Genomic DNA, 15,685 nt, shown 5'->3' on the forward strand with positions numbered 1-15,685 from the left:
GAATTAAGTGCCAGGCAATTAAAGAACAATTGACCATGCAGGTGCTGTCCTTCCCCCTCCACCTGCAGCTGTGTGTTAGCAGAAGAAATAGCAGTGTTGGGAGGTTCAGGTTACAGGAGGTGTGACATCACACAGGAAAAATGTGTCCTGTAAAAAGCAACAACAGGTCTGGGGAAGAGGGGTGGGTGAGCAGATGGAAGGAGAGGTTTTTTTTTGTTTTTGTTTTTGGTTTTGCAAGGTGTGCTGGCAACAAGAAGGAGGAAGTTGGGAAGAACTCCATGAAGCACTGGCTGGAGGAGGTTGCATCAACAGACTGGGAGCCATGACTGGCTGCTGCTTTGGACCCAAGCTTGCTGTAGCTATCAGAGGAGCCATGGGGGATGCCGTTTGGGTATAGTAATAAATTATTATTAATAAGTTTTATTTATTCCCCAGCCACCCTCGGCGGCTTCCAACACACATAAAAACACAATAAAACATCAAACATTAAAAACTTTCCAATACAGGGCTGCCTTCAGATGTCTTTTATAAGTTGTATGGTTATTTATCTCCTTTACATCTGATGGGAGAGCATTCCACAGGGAGGGTGCCACTGCCGAGAAGGCCCTGTGCCTATTTCCCTGTAACTTCACTTCTCTCAGTGGGGGAACCCCTCCATTGAAAGCTTTAGGTGTAAATATGTGTAAAATAAAACATTTCTTAAAGACACTAGTCTTGGTGTGCCTTGATTTCCCAATGGAAACACGACCCTAGGCGAGTGCCTGCAACTCCCTGGAACCTTCCGACTGCTTGGCAGAGACGGGGGGTGGGGGTGGCACACGACCTCTGTAAAGCCCTGAACAACTCGAGACCAGGTTACCTGAAAGACTACCTGCCCTTGTAGAGCTCTGTACATTCACTTAGAAATTATACTCTGCACCCTACACAAAATAATAGGGCAGTGAAAAAAATGGGCATTTTATACTTTTTATTAGTTTTAAGTTGTATTTTTGTTTTAATGGATATTTTTACACTGTAAATAGCTTGCCCTGCTTAGATATTTTTGAAATATTAAATGGTTTAGAAAAAGCTTTCAAATAAAATAAAATAAATAGATGCAAATACCTCCCACCAAAACTGTGCGAGCTCTATATTGCAGTGTAGGAAGTTACATGCAACCCAGCCCTCCTGAGCTTGCAGCTTCTGGCATGTGCCTATTGTTGGGTTATTTAAGAAGCAGTTGGAGATAATGAGACACAAGGGGCACCCCCCCCCCTTTGAGGTTTCTGTAATGGCGGCAGCTGCAACTCATTTTATACATACTTGGAAGTAAGCCTCATTGAAATCAGTGGGGCTTACTTTTGAGTAAATGTGCACAGGTTTGTGTTGCACATCCACTTCTTGGAAGCACACCACATGCTGTTTTGGCAGACAAACAACACTCCTGTAATCGGGCACTCAAAACGTCTCCCTGGACTTAATCTGCCTGGTTCACCCTAGCAGAAAGTCACAGACAAGGATAATCAAGTCCACTGGGACATCTTTCAGCCTCAAGAAGCCCCAGCCAAGAAGGCACCAATCCCTTGTTGTCACACAGTTGCCATTTATAGCCACTTACCAGGTTGGACGCTACTAGGACTGTCCCGTGGGGAGGTTTTCACTGATATTGCTGTGGAGGCACTTTTTTGTTTCATGGCATGGAACATCTCCACCAGCTTCTCTTTATCTGCAAGATGAGAAGCAGTGAGCAAAACTAACTTTTGCTCAGAGGCAAAATGAAAGAGGCAGGAATGATACACAGTCCCAGAGATCAGCTCTCTCCAGTCCTGGTTAGTAAAACTGTTCGTTTTTTGCTCTTGGCTCTTAATAAGAAAATCTAATACCACATATTTTCTCAGAATATATACTGCAGTTTTTAAGAGTTACCAAAGCATCACACATATACCATCACTAATCCTCACAAATGTGTTATAAAGGCCTGTATTTTATTGTATTTTTTTTTCTAATTTAAGACATATACTGCTTAATCATTGGCATTTCTATGGGGTACACATAAAAAATAACCCTTCATGGGAAATAAAACAATAAAAATTCATTGCAATAACCAAACACTACCTTAAAATGCCTGCTGGACCAAGAAAGCCTAAGTCATGTGCCCGACATTCGGAAAGGAAGGTGTCTGTCTAATCTCAGAAGGGATTTCCATAGGCTTGGATCCACAACAGTGAATGCATGGCTTCTAATAGTTACAAACCATGCATCTGAGCCATGGGGGAACACTAACAGAGACACCCCACAAGAGTTCACTGATTGGGTAGGGATATAAGGGATCAGGCAGTCCTTAAGATAGCCTGGACCTAATTTGTTAAGGGCCTTGAACCTAGCTCAGCAGCATGTGGGCAGCTGGTGCAAGCTTTTAAGCACCAGAGTACTGAATTCAAGGTTAAGCTGTTCTTTCTTAAGACACTGCCGTCTAACAACTGCAGGGCAGCGGCAGGTTTTGGCACTAGACAAAGGCCAGATCCAGAGTTTTCCTTTAGTTGTAATGTGGGTTGCTTCTGGAAGATGAGGCTTTGAGAAGTCAAGTGGCCTACAGTCCAATTTTCAAGAGGCCATTTCACATGACGCTTAACTCTCATATACAAGTTTACACAAAAGTGCATGATTTTTTTCTCCATTCCTTGGACACACTGGCTTGCAGACTGCAGTTTGTTCAACAGATTCCAGGAGGTACAGAACTGAGATGTTCCTCTGTATGGCCTTTGACCCACTTAAACTTCCCTCACACCCTGGAAGATCTTCTACCCATCTTCCCACAAACCAATACTGTACTCACCTTTCCGTTTCTCAGCAGTGATGTGGGTTAAATTGAAGGTGGTGAGGAATCTCTTCTTCTCCTCAAAGTTTGGGCTGTTGTTCATTTCATCAGGGCTGTAACGTGTTGAGAGCACAAAACGAGGAGAGGGCGTCTGGCGTTTATTCTGGACGCTAGGTGGCGAGGGGCTCCTCTCTCGCAACATTCTCCGCCGTTTCCTCCGCTTTTGAGTCAGCAGCTCCTCCTTTTGTTGTTGGGTTGTCAGTCCAAAAAGCTGTAGGAACTCCAGTTTCTGGAAGAGCGTAACAAAGGAGGGATGCTCATTGAGACTTTTTCTCCTGCTTAAAGGTATACATCAACCAGGGTTTCCATGATACTAGTTCTAAGGTGGGGTATGTGCTATCATTGTGTTTAAAGAAACTGCAGGACGTCTGCATTGCTCAGTAAAGGGTTCTCTTTTCAAGAGAAAGACCTAGCTACCTAATTAATTATAGCAGGCACATTCAACAGGTAGATCGTGATGTACTGGCAGATCACTGCACGTCTGCGGTAGATCACTGGCTCACCCCCCCCCCCCAAGAAGCTCAACAAGTTCAAGTTTTGCTCCTCTAAAAAAAGCTCAACATTTTTGCCCTGCAACCCCCCAAAATGGGGCCTTCCTCTTCCCTTCTTAAAAAAGGGCTTTGCATCCTAAAAAAAGCTCAACAACTTTGACCTGCACCACCCCAAAAACGGGGGTAGTCTTTAACTCTGTGAGTAGATCGCAGTCTCTTGGGAGTTGCCCACCCCTGCCTTATATTAGGCCAACTGCACAGAAAAGGGGGTAAGTTATCAATGGCATATCCAAATACTTGACAATATTCACACAGCCAGAAGAAGCAGAAGAAGAAGAAGAAGAAGAAGGGAAAATAGGTAGAATGTGCCTGTGCTTAACTTAGGGGTGGGCAAACTTTTTGAACTTGAGGGCTGCATTCCTTGTGGAGTGGTAAGAGTGGGTGAGGGTAGTTAAGACGTCCATTACCTCCACTTTTCTCCCCCCCCAAAAAACACCCACCCATTCACACAAACACAGAGCACTAGCCAACCGTTTGTTGTTGTTTTTAAAATCCTCTTTCTAACAAACATGCAAGTGAAAGTGTGCTTTGAATTTTTTAAAAGAGATAATACGGTATACCAGTGCCCATTTATAAGGAAGGCGGGTAGGATAGCTAATATGTACTACTGTTGCTACCTCTTTAATAAAAAAGCGATAAACTGCATTTGAGCCTACCCACTCCTGCTGGCTCTTTACTCTGTGCTCTTCCCTCTTGAGACTCAGAAGGCAGTGACTGAAGCATCCACAGAGTTGAAGGAGGAAGTGGGAAGAGTCACTCTTTTCTACTTCCTCCTTCAACTCTAGGAACTTTTCCAGGCTGAGACCAGCATTCAATCCCCAGCCTGGAAAAATACACAGAGCTGAAGGAGGTAGGGGGGAAGTGCCACTTGCAAGAACTTGGGATTTGTGGCACTGATTGGAATTTGCCCTGAGATACTGAACAAATCATTTATATTTGGAACGTCACAGACTCCCACTTTTCAACTCAAGCATCCTTGCTCTAAAAGACATAGTAGTGTGATGTTAGCAAAGTTCAGTTCTTGGTTTTAGGTTAGCAAGTGATCTTACCTGGCACAGCTAGACTTGTCAACTCTTGCAAATCATTATGGACCAGAATTTGTCCATAGTATTATGTGAAATAAGAGGTGGGCTTACCTCAGAGGAGGTGTCCAACTTTAATGGGGGTTGCTCTGCAACACATCGCAGGTGGGCTCGCACTTCCTCTTCATCGCTCTCATCGTAGGAGTCATCCAGATCATAGTAGTAACCTGTACACAAAGCAGAGAAGGCCAACTTGAAGGTTGCGGGAAGCTGCAAATCTTTTACCTAGCATCATCACGACATTGTTTTGTTTTTGTTTTCCTGTGGCTAAGAGACACGATCTAGTCTATAATGGAATATGCTTCAGAGTAAAAGCTGGGCCCAACCACGAGGACTGTTTGCATCCTAGTGGGTTGTTCTCAGGAGCAGCTGAATGAATTGTCATCACTGTTCTGATAATGTTATAGCAAGGGAAACAGACTATGTTCTCTGGGCCTCTGATTCAGGAAAGATATCAGCCTCCTGTACATGTCTGGGGAAAACAGGCACAGAATCCTACTGAGGTTTGTATGTATTCTGCCTCCTGCAAAAAGCAAAAAACAAAAAACGCAGTTATCCAAAACAAGATCAAATTTGACCAGAAAAAAGGAAATGAAAAGCTCAAGAGGTAGGCAAGTGGAAGCCAGCTGCTTGTGCAATGCAATGACTGTGCTGTGGTCCCTTAGATGTATGGCTGCTGTGCCCATAAAAGGAGGCAGTTGGCTGTGAATGCCCTGGTGCTCTGAAGCACCTGCTAAACAGTGAGAAGCCTGGTTGCCTTGTGTGCATGTGGCAACCAGGAGGTGCTAGGCAGATGAACATGGTGGGGTGCTAATGATCAGGCCAGGACTCTTCCCTGTACTGAACAGGCTTGCATGCCAGATTCCTAGATTCAGTCCTTCATGCTTCCCAGTCTTTGCAGTCAGCGCATCTGTGTACTGCAGGAGCAGCCACTGTTAATGCTCTGGCATGCCACCATCACATGCTCCCAGTGGCACAGCAGCTAACCATGATGCTAGCTGGCATAGGTTAGTGGGGCAGGCAAAGGAGGAGGAGGCATCTAGAAGGCAGAGAGAATAAGATGACTTATGCCCAAAGGGATGTGAGCAGCCACAAGTAGAAAACAGTAACATCACACAATGGAAACTGCAGAACCTGTGTGCCAAACTCACCTTTCCCAACTAAGTGCCTTGCTTTCCCCCCCTGTTTGCTAATCCCACTCTGGTTTTACATTCCAGATTAATATTTAAAGCTGCTTTATTAGTCTCATTTCATCAATTATTAACTGGAGACAGGATTTATGGAGCAACTTGGACAGTATGCTCAAGGCAGGCAAAGTGGATGGGGAGAAAGGGAGCAGCCTGCCACGTTAGAGGGTCAATCCATTTCTGATATGTGATCCAAGCTACTGGGGCTTTGATAAAACCCCAAAAAGGCTGGTTTTCCCTGAACATTACTCTCTTCCTTCTAGACATTACAAATTCAAGCCATGCTTTTAATTTGGGACAAATGAGGCAACTTGTCTACTAGAGAAGCTTTATGCAAATCAAGGAGTAGAATATCTCAGCCTCAGATACAGACTTTTACTCATCCTTCAGGCAGCAGCACACTAATCTGGCTTCAGTGGATCTCTTCCTAAATTCTGGTGTATTCAGTATTTGCTCTTCCAGGTTTCTCAATCAGGAGGACAATTTGAACAGGGTGCTTTTTCTGGACACCACACAATAGGATACAAATGGAAGTGGATCTCTGGATGAATTCTGACAGGTATGGGATTTAGATTGGATTACTAGAGATTATATTACTAATCTCTAGCAGAAAACCAGTTAAATATTACTATTATACTAAGTATTACATTTTTATAATCAGTCAGTAGTGACACAATGCTTAAAGCAAGGTGTTAGACAAGGAATGACTGAACCTACTCTTTGGACATGTCTCCAGCTCCAAATGGGAACTGGAAAGTCAGCACAATGAGGAAAATGCGTTCCTGAATCCACTTTTAGGAATTTCTGTATGCCTGCTAAAAAAGCGTTGAGCAACCCAAGTTTGCAGTTCTGTGCTGCTTTTAAAAACAACAACATAAAAGCGTGTTTTTTAAAAAGTGCCCCTACCAAGTCCACACCTGGCTACAAAGGATGGCATCTGGAGGCTAGCAGGGTCCCTACTACCAAAGCACACACTGGCTGTGAGCTCTCAATGCCCCCCGCCCCTAGCCTGGCACAAGGAAAAACATCAAATCTGAAGGAGGGACACCTTTTTCTTTTTCACACAAGTTCCTTGGTACTAACCAAACCATACTGCTCTGCTGTAGGGACTCTTTGGCAGAGACTTCCTTCACCTGAGAGCCCATGATGGCTGTGTGGCCTCTTGACAGTTCCAAGCACCTCCCTTTGCTTTTCTGCAGTTACGTTATTTACTGCTCTCTGTAAGAAAGCTGCAGAGGATGGGCCTTAGCTAAGTGGTACAGCAACTATCTTGTATGCAGAAGGTCCCCAATTCAATCCCTGGCACCAACTCCAGGTAAAGCTGGAATGAGTGCCTGCCTAAAACCCTGCTGCTGCCAGTTAGTGCATATAACACTGGACTAGGTGGACCAAGGGTCCAACTTAATATAAGGCAGAGCTTCCTGTGTTTCCTATTTTCCTGAGATGACTGAGACTTCTACTTCCAAAACTGAAGTCATTTAAAAACACTGTGCAGCCTTCCCTTTTCCAGGAACAACACCTGGAGGGGAGGCGTTCCGGAGTGCTGGATATATGGTGGGCCTTCCACAAAGGGTCTGTGCACTGACCTTTCTCCTGGGCTTCTCTCCGCCTTTTCTCCTCCAGGTCCAGCTTGCTGACCAGCTTCCGGTGCTGTTGCAAGAACTCGTCGTAAACATACATGGGGTCATGGCTTCTGGGTAATGGATGCCGATAGGGTGAGCCTGCCTTGGCGTTCAAGCTCATGTCAACCAACTGCCCACCCTGTGAGAGGGAGGCCCTCTGCTGGTTCAATATGGTCTGTGTGGACTTCTCCAGTTCTGCCAAGAAGGGCCCATGGGAAAAGCCACTATGCTCTGCCCCACCAGGGTCCCGAGGAGGCTGGAACTTCTCCAGGGCTTCTCTTTTCCTAGTCCCTTCCTCTAGTTTCTCTGGACAGTACACCCGCTCGACCTTCACAAGGGGGATGGCTTGCCGACTTGACTCATACTGGGTGCTGTGGCTTGGGAGAGGGTGGCTTTCCTGTATCCTTCGTGCCTCAGAAGTGTCCATCAAGGAGACAGGGTTCCAGAGGGAAGTGGGGACAGGATGGTGCTGAGGCTTAGGAGAGATAAGCGGAGGGGGGCCTCCAAAATGCTGCGGTTGGTCACGACTACTTGGTTCAGGGCGGTTTGGTCCCGATCTGCAAAAAAGGATAGAGGTACAATTAATTAACAAAGCATGCAAGGTAAGTTCTACAAATAAGTGCTTTTCACTGTGGCTGAAGGGCATTCTAAGGCCACATCTGCACCATACATTTAAAACATTACTTTGCCACTTTAGCAGTCATGGCTTTGCACCAAGGAATCCTGGGAGCTGCAGTGCATTGATGGGGATGAAAGTTGTTAGGAGATTCCCTCTTCCTCTCATGGAGCTACAATCCCCAGAGCTCCCTGGGATTGATTGTTAAACCAGTCTCAGAATAGTAGCTCTGTGAGAGGAATAGGGGTCACCTAACAACTCTCAGCACCCTTAGCAAACTGCAGTTTCCAGGATTCTTTGGGAGAAGCTGTGACTGTGCTCTAAGAGTGCTTTAAATGCATGGTGCGGATGTGGCCCAAGTGTCATCTTGGTATGTAGCAGAAGGCTCTGTGGTCAGAAAAATGACAGGCTGTTCTTCATGGAACCCTCTCTAATGTGAGTGATGGACACTGAATCTACTGCTAATTCCTATGGGAGTTAATTTGTATTTATTTTTGTGTTTGTAGTTTTGTCAGTGCTTTGTTATGAACTGCTGAGTGTAATGTGTGCAGGAGAGTAGTTTGTAAATAAAGTGACTGACAAGACTGACAGGAAGAGTTGTCTTGTGCCTGCCTGCAGTATGTCATTCTGAGATATTACACAGCCCAGTTTCCACACTGGGATATAGTCCACCCTCTGCTATACCTGAACAAGGCCTGTGCAGTGAGCTGCAAAAGCAGAAGGGCCAACCTGGAGCATCAGATTTCTCATATAAAGCTATCACTGGAGGGCAGTTTGGCTGGGAATATGTACAGTGGTGCCTCGCAAGACGAAATTAATTCGTTCCGCGAGTGTTGTCGTATAGCGGAAATTTCGTCTTGCAAAGCACGGTCGGAGGAAGCGCGGTCTTACGGAACAAAAACTTGCAAATTGTTTTCGTTTTGCAAGTCACGGCCATAGGAAAATTCGTCTTGCGAGTCACCCTTTCGTTAGCGAATGCCTTTCATCTAGCGAGTTTTTCGTCTAGCGAGGCATTCATCTTGCGAGGTACCACTGTACGTACCTACAAATCTGTATCTGTGGGAGGCTGGGACTGGGGTGACACCTAGTGGTTTTTGGACTAGCTGCAGCAGAAACTAGGTAAGAGGAAACACAAAAACGCACACAAACACCTTGTCAACGCATCTACACTCATGTCTCATTTCTATAGCACAATAATTTCTTCATTATTCTAACTGATCTGCCACCCTCACTTAGAATCCAAGACTTCGTCAAGGCCACTCATTCAGCAGTAGAGGCTGTACCGTTAGGTTGAGCAGGGCAGTGCTCCACCAACCTCTGCCCCCAGCCAGCCCCGACCTGCCTGACAGCTTCCTCCTCCTTAGTTTCAGTGATACTCCTTATAGAACTCAGCAGGAAGGAAGAGGATAGAGACAAAACTAGAGTTAGTTGGCTCTGCCCGTCACTGGCTCTGGTCTCTCTGCCTTGCCAGTCCCAGTGGGCACCAGCCACTGTTATCAGTTGCCTATATTGCTGAGTAGGATTTGGAAATTCCATCTGTAAATATGTGCTCGATTAAGGAGAGGATACAGTTCCCCCAAAATGTATTAGATCTACAAAGAAGTGCATGGATTAAAGTTACACGATGTTTGGTTAATGGGAATATTGTCAGCACTGACAGATCCTGTAGGGCTTGGGGGGGGGGGTGTACCATAGAAGTTAAAATCAGTGCTTCCTGTCACATGCAGGTAAAAGGTAAAGGTAAATGACCCCTGGATTTTTAAGCCCAGTCAAAAGGGACTATGGGGTGCAGCGCTCATCTCACTTCATACATGCATACCCTTACTTCCCCCCTGGGTTTGATTTGTGGAGAGACGTTTCTCAGCCAATGACATTTGATTGGTCTGATGCATCCTAAAACCTTTTTGGTTAACTGAGCCAATTTTCTCCTGAACAGCTCAGCTGGGTATCCAAAAACTCAGTTGTTGTGTACTTGAGACTCAAAAGTTGGAGGTTGCAAACTTTAGGACGTCTGCTACAAACGGTGAGACAATGTGGGTCACATAATGGCAAAAAATGTGGTGGTTTTTTTTAGCATAATCTACTGATTTTGTTGTGATTATATTTATCCCAGCATCCAAACCCAACATTCTGTTGCCGGAAAAGATGAAAAATTGCCATCCCCACAGCTAGCAAGCATCCGTTACGATTGCAATTGCACTAGGGAATGTGGTTGAAACATTGGAAAGTGAACCTTGACTCTGATAAGCTCAGATATCCAGTGATCATTAAGCATAATGGCCCCAGGGCCCTTTTCGCTGTCACCTGCTAACACAAGGACAGATGTGTTGGATTAGATCAAAAGCCTATCTGGTCCAACATCCTGCTTCCCACAGTGACCAACCAGATGCCTCCGGGAAGCCCACAAGCTGGACACAGTGGCAACAACCCTCTCTTGTGGTTGTTCCCTGGCAACTGCTGCTAACTTCTGAACATTTAGGTTTGATATAGCTATCATGCTACTCAAAGGATAAAAGGATTTGAGAGCTGGAAGTCACCCTGCAGTTCATCTAGTCCAGCTCCAGCTCAGTGCAGGAACCTCCTTGCAACTTCTTCCCCTTCCCTACTCAGTTGCTGAGGATGGGGTGATCTGTATACAAATTCTGTCAAGACCCAGCTCTCAGCTTCTCTATGGTGGCGCTGCCTAGCCTGGAGGGCAGGGATCTTATTCAAGGGCTCCTGCTGAGAGGAACATTCGACTTTGGAAAAGATAAACTAGTTTTGCTGCTTTGAGATTTTACTTTCCTATTGTTATGAAATATTAGTTTGAATCATTATTATCACTTAATATTGCTGTAAAATTGAATTTATTAATAAGATTTATTCCAGCCTACTGAAATGTTGTTTCTATTACTTTTTAACTTTTGCTGATATATCCTATAAATAGCTAGTGAATTATCTTGAAGCATTACACACAAGTCCCACTTTACAAAGGCTCGCTATGTTCACTTATCCGAACACAAGGAATTAGTACCCAAACCTCACTACACAGGTGTGCACGACAAATTCTGTGATTGAGGATGCATTAGAATTTCTTCCATAGGAATCAATGGAAAGAATCAACTTGTTATGTGAACGGAAATTGTTGACAGGTTACGCCAGGCTTCCCCAAACTTCGGCCCTCCAGATGTTTTGGACTGCAATTCCCATCATCCCTGACCACTGGTCCTGTTAGCTAGGGATCATGGGAGTTGTAGGTAAAACATCTGGAGGGCCGCAGTTTGGGGATGCCTGGGTTACGCAAACACTCGCCTAACAAATAATTTCCAAACAAAATAGGAAACAAAATAGGAAATTCTTTCCAGTAGCACCTTAGAGACCAACTGAGTTTGTTCTTGGTATGAGCTTTCGTGTGCATGCACACTTCTTCAGATACCAAGTATGAGCTGCACACGAAAGCTGCATACCAAGAACAAACTCAGTTGGTCTCTAAGGTGCTACTGGAAAGAATTTCCTATTTTGTTTCCTATTTTGTTTCGACTATGGCAGACCAACACGGCTACCCACCTGTAACTGAAATAATTTCCAAGGAATGCATTATGTTCGTAAACTAGGACCTGCGTGTATTTTATGCATTGTTTTATTGGGATTACATTGCTTTGAGCATAGTTTACTATAGAAAACACAACATGCAAATAAACTGATGATGATGACAGGGGCACTAAGTGTGTCCTTCTGTCACTACCCAGACCCAATAACTCTGCTCTTAGTTACTTACACATTCACACAAGCTCCGAAGGAGTTCAGAATGTGCAAAGATGCCACAAAAAGCCTTACGCTCTAGTGGCAGAAAGGGAATGACACCATGAAATCCTTCTTAAATAACTAGTAAAAGGGCTAAAACTGTTAGAGAAGGATAAATATTGCATGTGCTGAAGCTGTGCATTTAACAGTTTTCCACTCCAGAGCACCAGGGCCCCGTGTAGCGGAGCATCAAGTTCAGAGTGCTGCCTCAATCTGTAATATGACTGCTGAGGAGCCGGAGAAGTCTTGGGCATCAGTGTTTGCAAAGGAGACAATTTAAGGTTGGGGAATCTGGAGAAGGATGCTGGTGTTACTATCCACAACTAAGCTCCTGGATGTTTGTGTGCGTGGATGATGCTCTTTCCTTTGCCATATGTGAAGCAGCAGCAGTCTGTTGCTGCAGATGTCTCCTGAATACTTACCTTTTTGCCCAGGCTTTATCTCACCCAAAAGATTGGACTTGTTTTAAGTGTTTGAATCATCTGAATTTCTGTTTTATTTGCTTTTGTATGCTTTTATGTCTTTTTATATTGCTATTTATTTTGTGCTTTTGTTTTAATATTTCAGTGTTTTGTTAAGATTATACACTGCTTAGATATTTTTGAAATAGGAATTGCTATATACGTGCTTTTAAATAAATGTGTTTTTCTGTATGCACACACAGGGTTGTATCAAACTAAGTTTTACTCAGAATAGACCCACTGAAATTAATGGGCTTAAATTAGTCGTAGCCATTAATGTCAATGAGTCTACTTTGAGTAGGTCTAGCAATGGATAAAATCCCCTCCCATATGGCATTTCTGCTGTCAAAGTAGCACTCAAAGTGGCACATAATATACAAGCACAATATAATTCACCAGAGCAACAATTTAAAAAAAAGAAAAAACAATTTATAAAAAACAAAAGCCAATGGAATCTTACTCTTAAAAACCTGTCCTTAAAACACATCCTTAAAAATATCAAATTGGGAGTGGTGCAGGCACTCTCTAGTTAACCAGAAAGAATGAGACAGCGTCTCTTTCTGTTGATCAACAATGGCCCTGTAACAACAACTTGCCTATGGCTGTAGCTTCCATGGCACCCATTGCCATTATCCAGGCGCAGCGGATTAGCAGCCCCTGGATTGTAGCTTTTGAAGCAAACAGCCCAAGGCCCTTCTCACTGTACGCATTAGAGGTGACCTTGCTCTGTGTGTAGCTCTGCTGAACCATTGCAGAAGAGGATGATGAAATGAGAATTTGACACTGAAGTGCAGACCAGCAATCCACTCCTTCTTATACCTGATTAGCTCCTCTAATCCCCTTGATACCCGAAACCAACAATGGGATCCAGCAGCAGAGCCAAAGGGATGAGTCGAGTCAGTGATGCTTAAGTAAGCGCTTGGCAACAGAGCGAGAAGGGAGATATCAATCCACCCAGAGGCAAGAGGGAGCCGGCAGCAGTAGCGACAGAGACACTTTCTCTCTTCACACAGCTGTGCTTTTGCTCCCCAATTCCCACTTGGAATTTGCTACTCATCACACCGTGCCCAGGACTGAGACGGAGGGACTCTGAAGCTGATCTGGCAGGAGGCAAGTTGTTGCTTTGGCTGGAGTGTGGGCTCCTGGGCCACAGTCAAAAACATGCACCAGCCGTGTGGCCGGAGGGACTCCTGCCTTGTTCAAGAGCAATCATTTTGCTCTTGGCCAAGCAGGCAAATGAGTCTCTCAAAGCCAACCTTGGACTCTCCCACCCCCTCCTGAGTTGTACATTGGGAGGGCCAAGAAGCGGCAATGCCAGCAATGCTGCAGCCCATTCAGATCTAGAGGCCTCCAAGACTCAGTTCCCTGCTCCCTCCATCTGCCAGCAATGGCAGCAATTAGTGACAACTGCCTTAGTGACACCTGGTCACAGTGGGTTGGATGGAGGCCACCAGGCTCATTCTGCAAAGGCTTCCAAGCAGCTGTCAGATGGCATTAGCTCCTGCCTGTTGAAATCCAAACAGAGTGGAGCCAGATGAAGGCTCTGGATCTTTGCTTACCCTTCTGAGACACCAACCCCTTCCAGGTGGGCTGCCGCTCCTGCGAAAGATTTGTGCGCTTTCATATCTCCTCTGCCCCGCAAGCCAGATGTGAACAGAGTAGCCAGCTAGTAGGATCCCCCTCTTTCCAAGAGGCCTCCACTAGCAGAGAGGCCACTCAAGAAGCAAAGCCTTACCTGGGGTTCTCTGGCCGGTGCTCGGCCTCCATCTGGCCGGGCGGGCGGCCAATATCCAAATGCTGCTCCAGAACTTGCTGCCGGAACTCCGACACCTGGGACTGGCGGTCTTCTTTCTCCTGCCGTAGCCGCCGCTGCCGCGCCAGCCACTTCTCTTCCTCATTGGTGCGTTGGATGAGGAGCGCTGTGGCTGTGCTGCTGCCAGGCAGGGGGAAGATGCTGTGGTTGGAAATGAGGCTGGGCACGGGATGGTGCGAGGCAGACGACGAGTGCAAAAGATGCTGGACTGGCTTGGGGGTCTGGATAGCAGAAGAGTCCTTGGGCTTCTCTGTAAGGGGAAAAAAGGAAGGATGCAAATAAGGTCCCCTTAGCCATGGAATGCTGTCTGAGGTGGCAGCAGGATACTTGGGGGTATGTAGCATTTGTGCCTATGGTGGTCCACAGCTGTGGTGGGACAAACAATCTTAGGGAAGAACAGTGTGGCAGGTCAGCAGCGCCTCAGTGTCCCAACAGGCCACTGCATCATGCCAGGGCCCACAGTACAGAAAGAGGCAGGACATGTGAGCTACATCCAGCAGATCCAGGTGAATTCGCAGTTGTAGACATGGCCCAGGCCTATGTTAATGAAGGTTGATATATATATGCTATAGGAAGGGTCTCCCTTGGCCAAAAGAATTTGCCTATGACCCCTGAAGATGTTCATCCAGTGTTGAACAAGGCTATGCAGACAAAACTATATTCCTTGTGCCAATTTTTGGCTCAGGTAACCTGAATACATTTATGCTGATACAGTTCACCTAATGCAATGTTCTGTAGAAGAGAGAAGGCCATAGTCATTCGCTGGCCAATAGCTCACATATACAGCTATGGATGACGGGCAGAGCTCTGCACAAGACAGAATAACTACAGGAAACCCGTCAGCTCGTCTGAAATGCTTTACCAGAAAACAGTAACAAATTACAGGTTTCTGCACAGACCTTAGGGGTGAGGAAGGACTTAACCCCCACCCCCATTCTCTTAAGAGAGTCAAATTCTGCAGCACAAATCAGATTCCGCATTGAACAGCAAACCAGCAGATGTGCAGAACACAAAAAAACACAAACAAGCTACTAGAGCTGTGCAACAATTAATAAAATAGTGCATGCAATGAAAACAATAGGACATTAGAAAGATCCTGCGGGGAAACTTATTGCACTGTGTATCCCATGAGTGCTGTTACAGCAGCCATCACAAAACCACCAGAAACAGCACCTCAGTGAGATCCAAAGCCCACAGATAATCAAATCAGGTGATGTTTGCTTCAAGCACCATGCCAAGGGGCTGAGTCCCAGGTGTTTGCTGGCTATGTAATGCCCATGGCAAATGGGCTGCTTCCCCTTGCCCTCCCCCAGCAAATTCCCAAACGAAAGCTACTTCAGTGGCTGTTTCAGGGTCACCTGCTCGGTTTGGCGTTAGCTGCTCAGATGGTTTGACACGCTCTTCTGGTGGGTGACTCCTCAGTCCGTGCAACTCTGACACTGGTAAGAAGGGGCCTTCCATGGCTTTGACAATGCTCTGCTCTTTCTCCCGGGCTCTTTCTCGCTGCCTCTCCAGCTCCCGTTCCCGTTCCCTCTCTTTTTCCCGCTCCCGTTCCAGCTCCTTCTCCCGCTCCCGTTCCCGCTCCCGTTCCCTCTCGCGCTCACGATCAGCTTCCCGTTCTCGCTCCTTCTCTCGCTCCCGCTGCCGCAGTTCCTCATCCATCTGCAGCCTGCAAAAAACAAGAGTAAGGCACGGGAGGAAGGCTAATGGGTG

At 45.8% G+C, this 15,685-nt stretch overlaps 1 protein-coding gene across 7 annotated transcripts in view; it reads right to left on the reverse strand.

The window, feature by feature from the left end:
- The window catches only part of GSE1 (Gse1 coiled-coil protein), a 385,949-nt gene that overhangs the window by 5,136 nt on the left and 365,128 nt on the right, over positions 1 to 15,685 (reverse strand). For all 7 annotated transcript variants that reach the window (XM_033156928.1, XM_033156929.1, XM_033156934.1 and 4 more), the window contains 6 exons: positions 15,331 to 15,641; positions 13,895 to 14,222; positions 7,264 to 7,856; positions 4,545 to 4,657; positions 2,816 to 3,086; positions 1,598 to 1,705 (listed from right to left, as the gene is read on the reverse strand). In XM_033156928.1, coding sequence (XP_033012819.1) covers positions 1,598 to 1,705; positions 2,816 to 3,086; positions 4,545 to 4,657; positions 7,264 to 7,856; positions 13,895 to 14,222; positions 15,331 to 15,641 — 1,724 coding nt within the window. The remainder of the gene's footprint in view (positions 1 to 1,597; positions 1,706 to 2,815; positions 3,087 to 4,544; positions 4,658 to 7,263; positions 7,857 to 13,894; positions 14,223 to 15,330; positions 15,642 to 15,685) is intronic.

Source organism: Lacerta agilis, chromosome 8, assembly GCF_009819535.1.
Source record: "Lacerta agilis isolate rLacAgi1 chromosome 8, rLacAgi1.pri, whole genome shotgun sequence".
NCBI classification, from domain to species: domain Eukaryota; kingdom Metazoa; phylum Chordata; class Lepidosauria; order Squamata; family Lacertidae; genus Lacerta; species Lacerta agilis.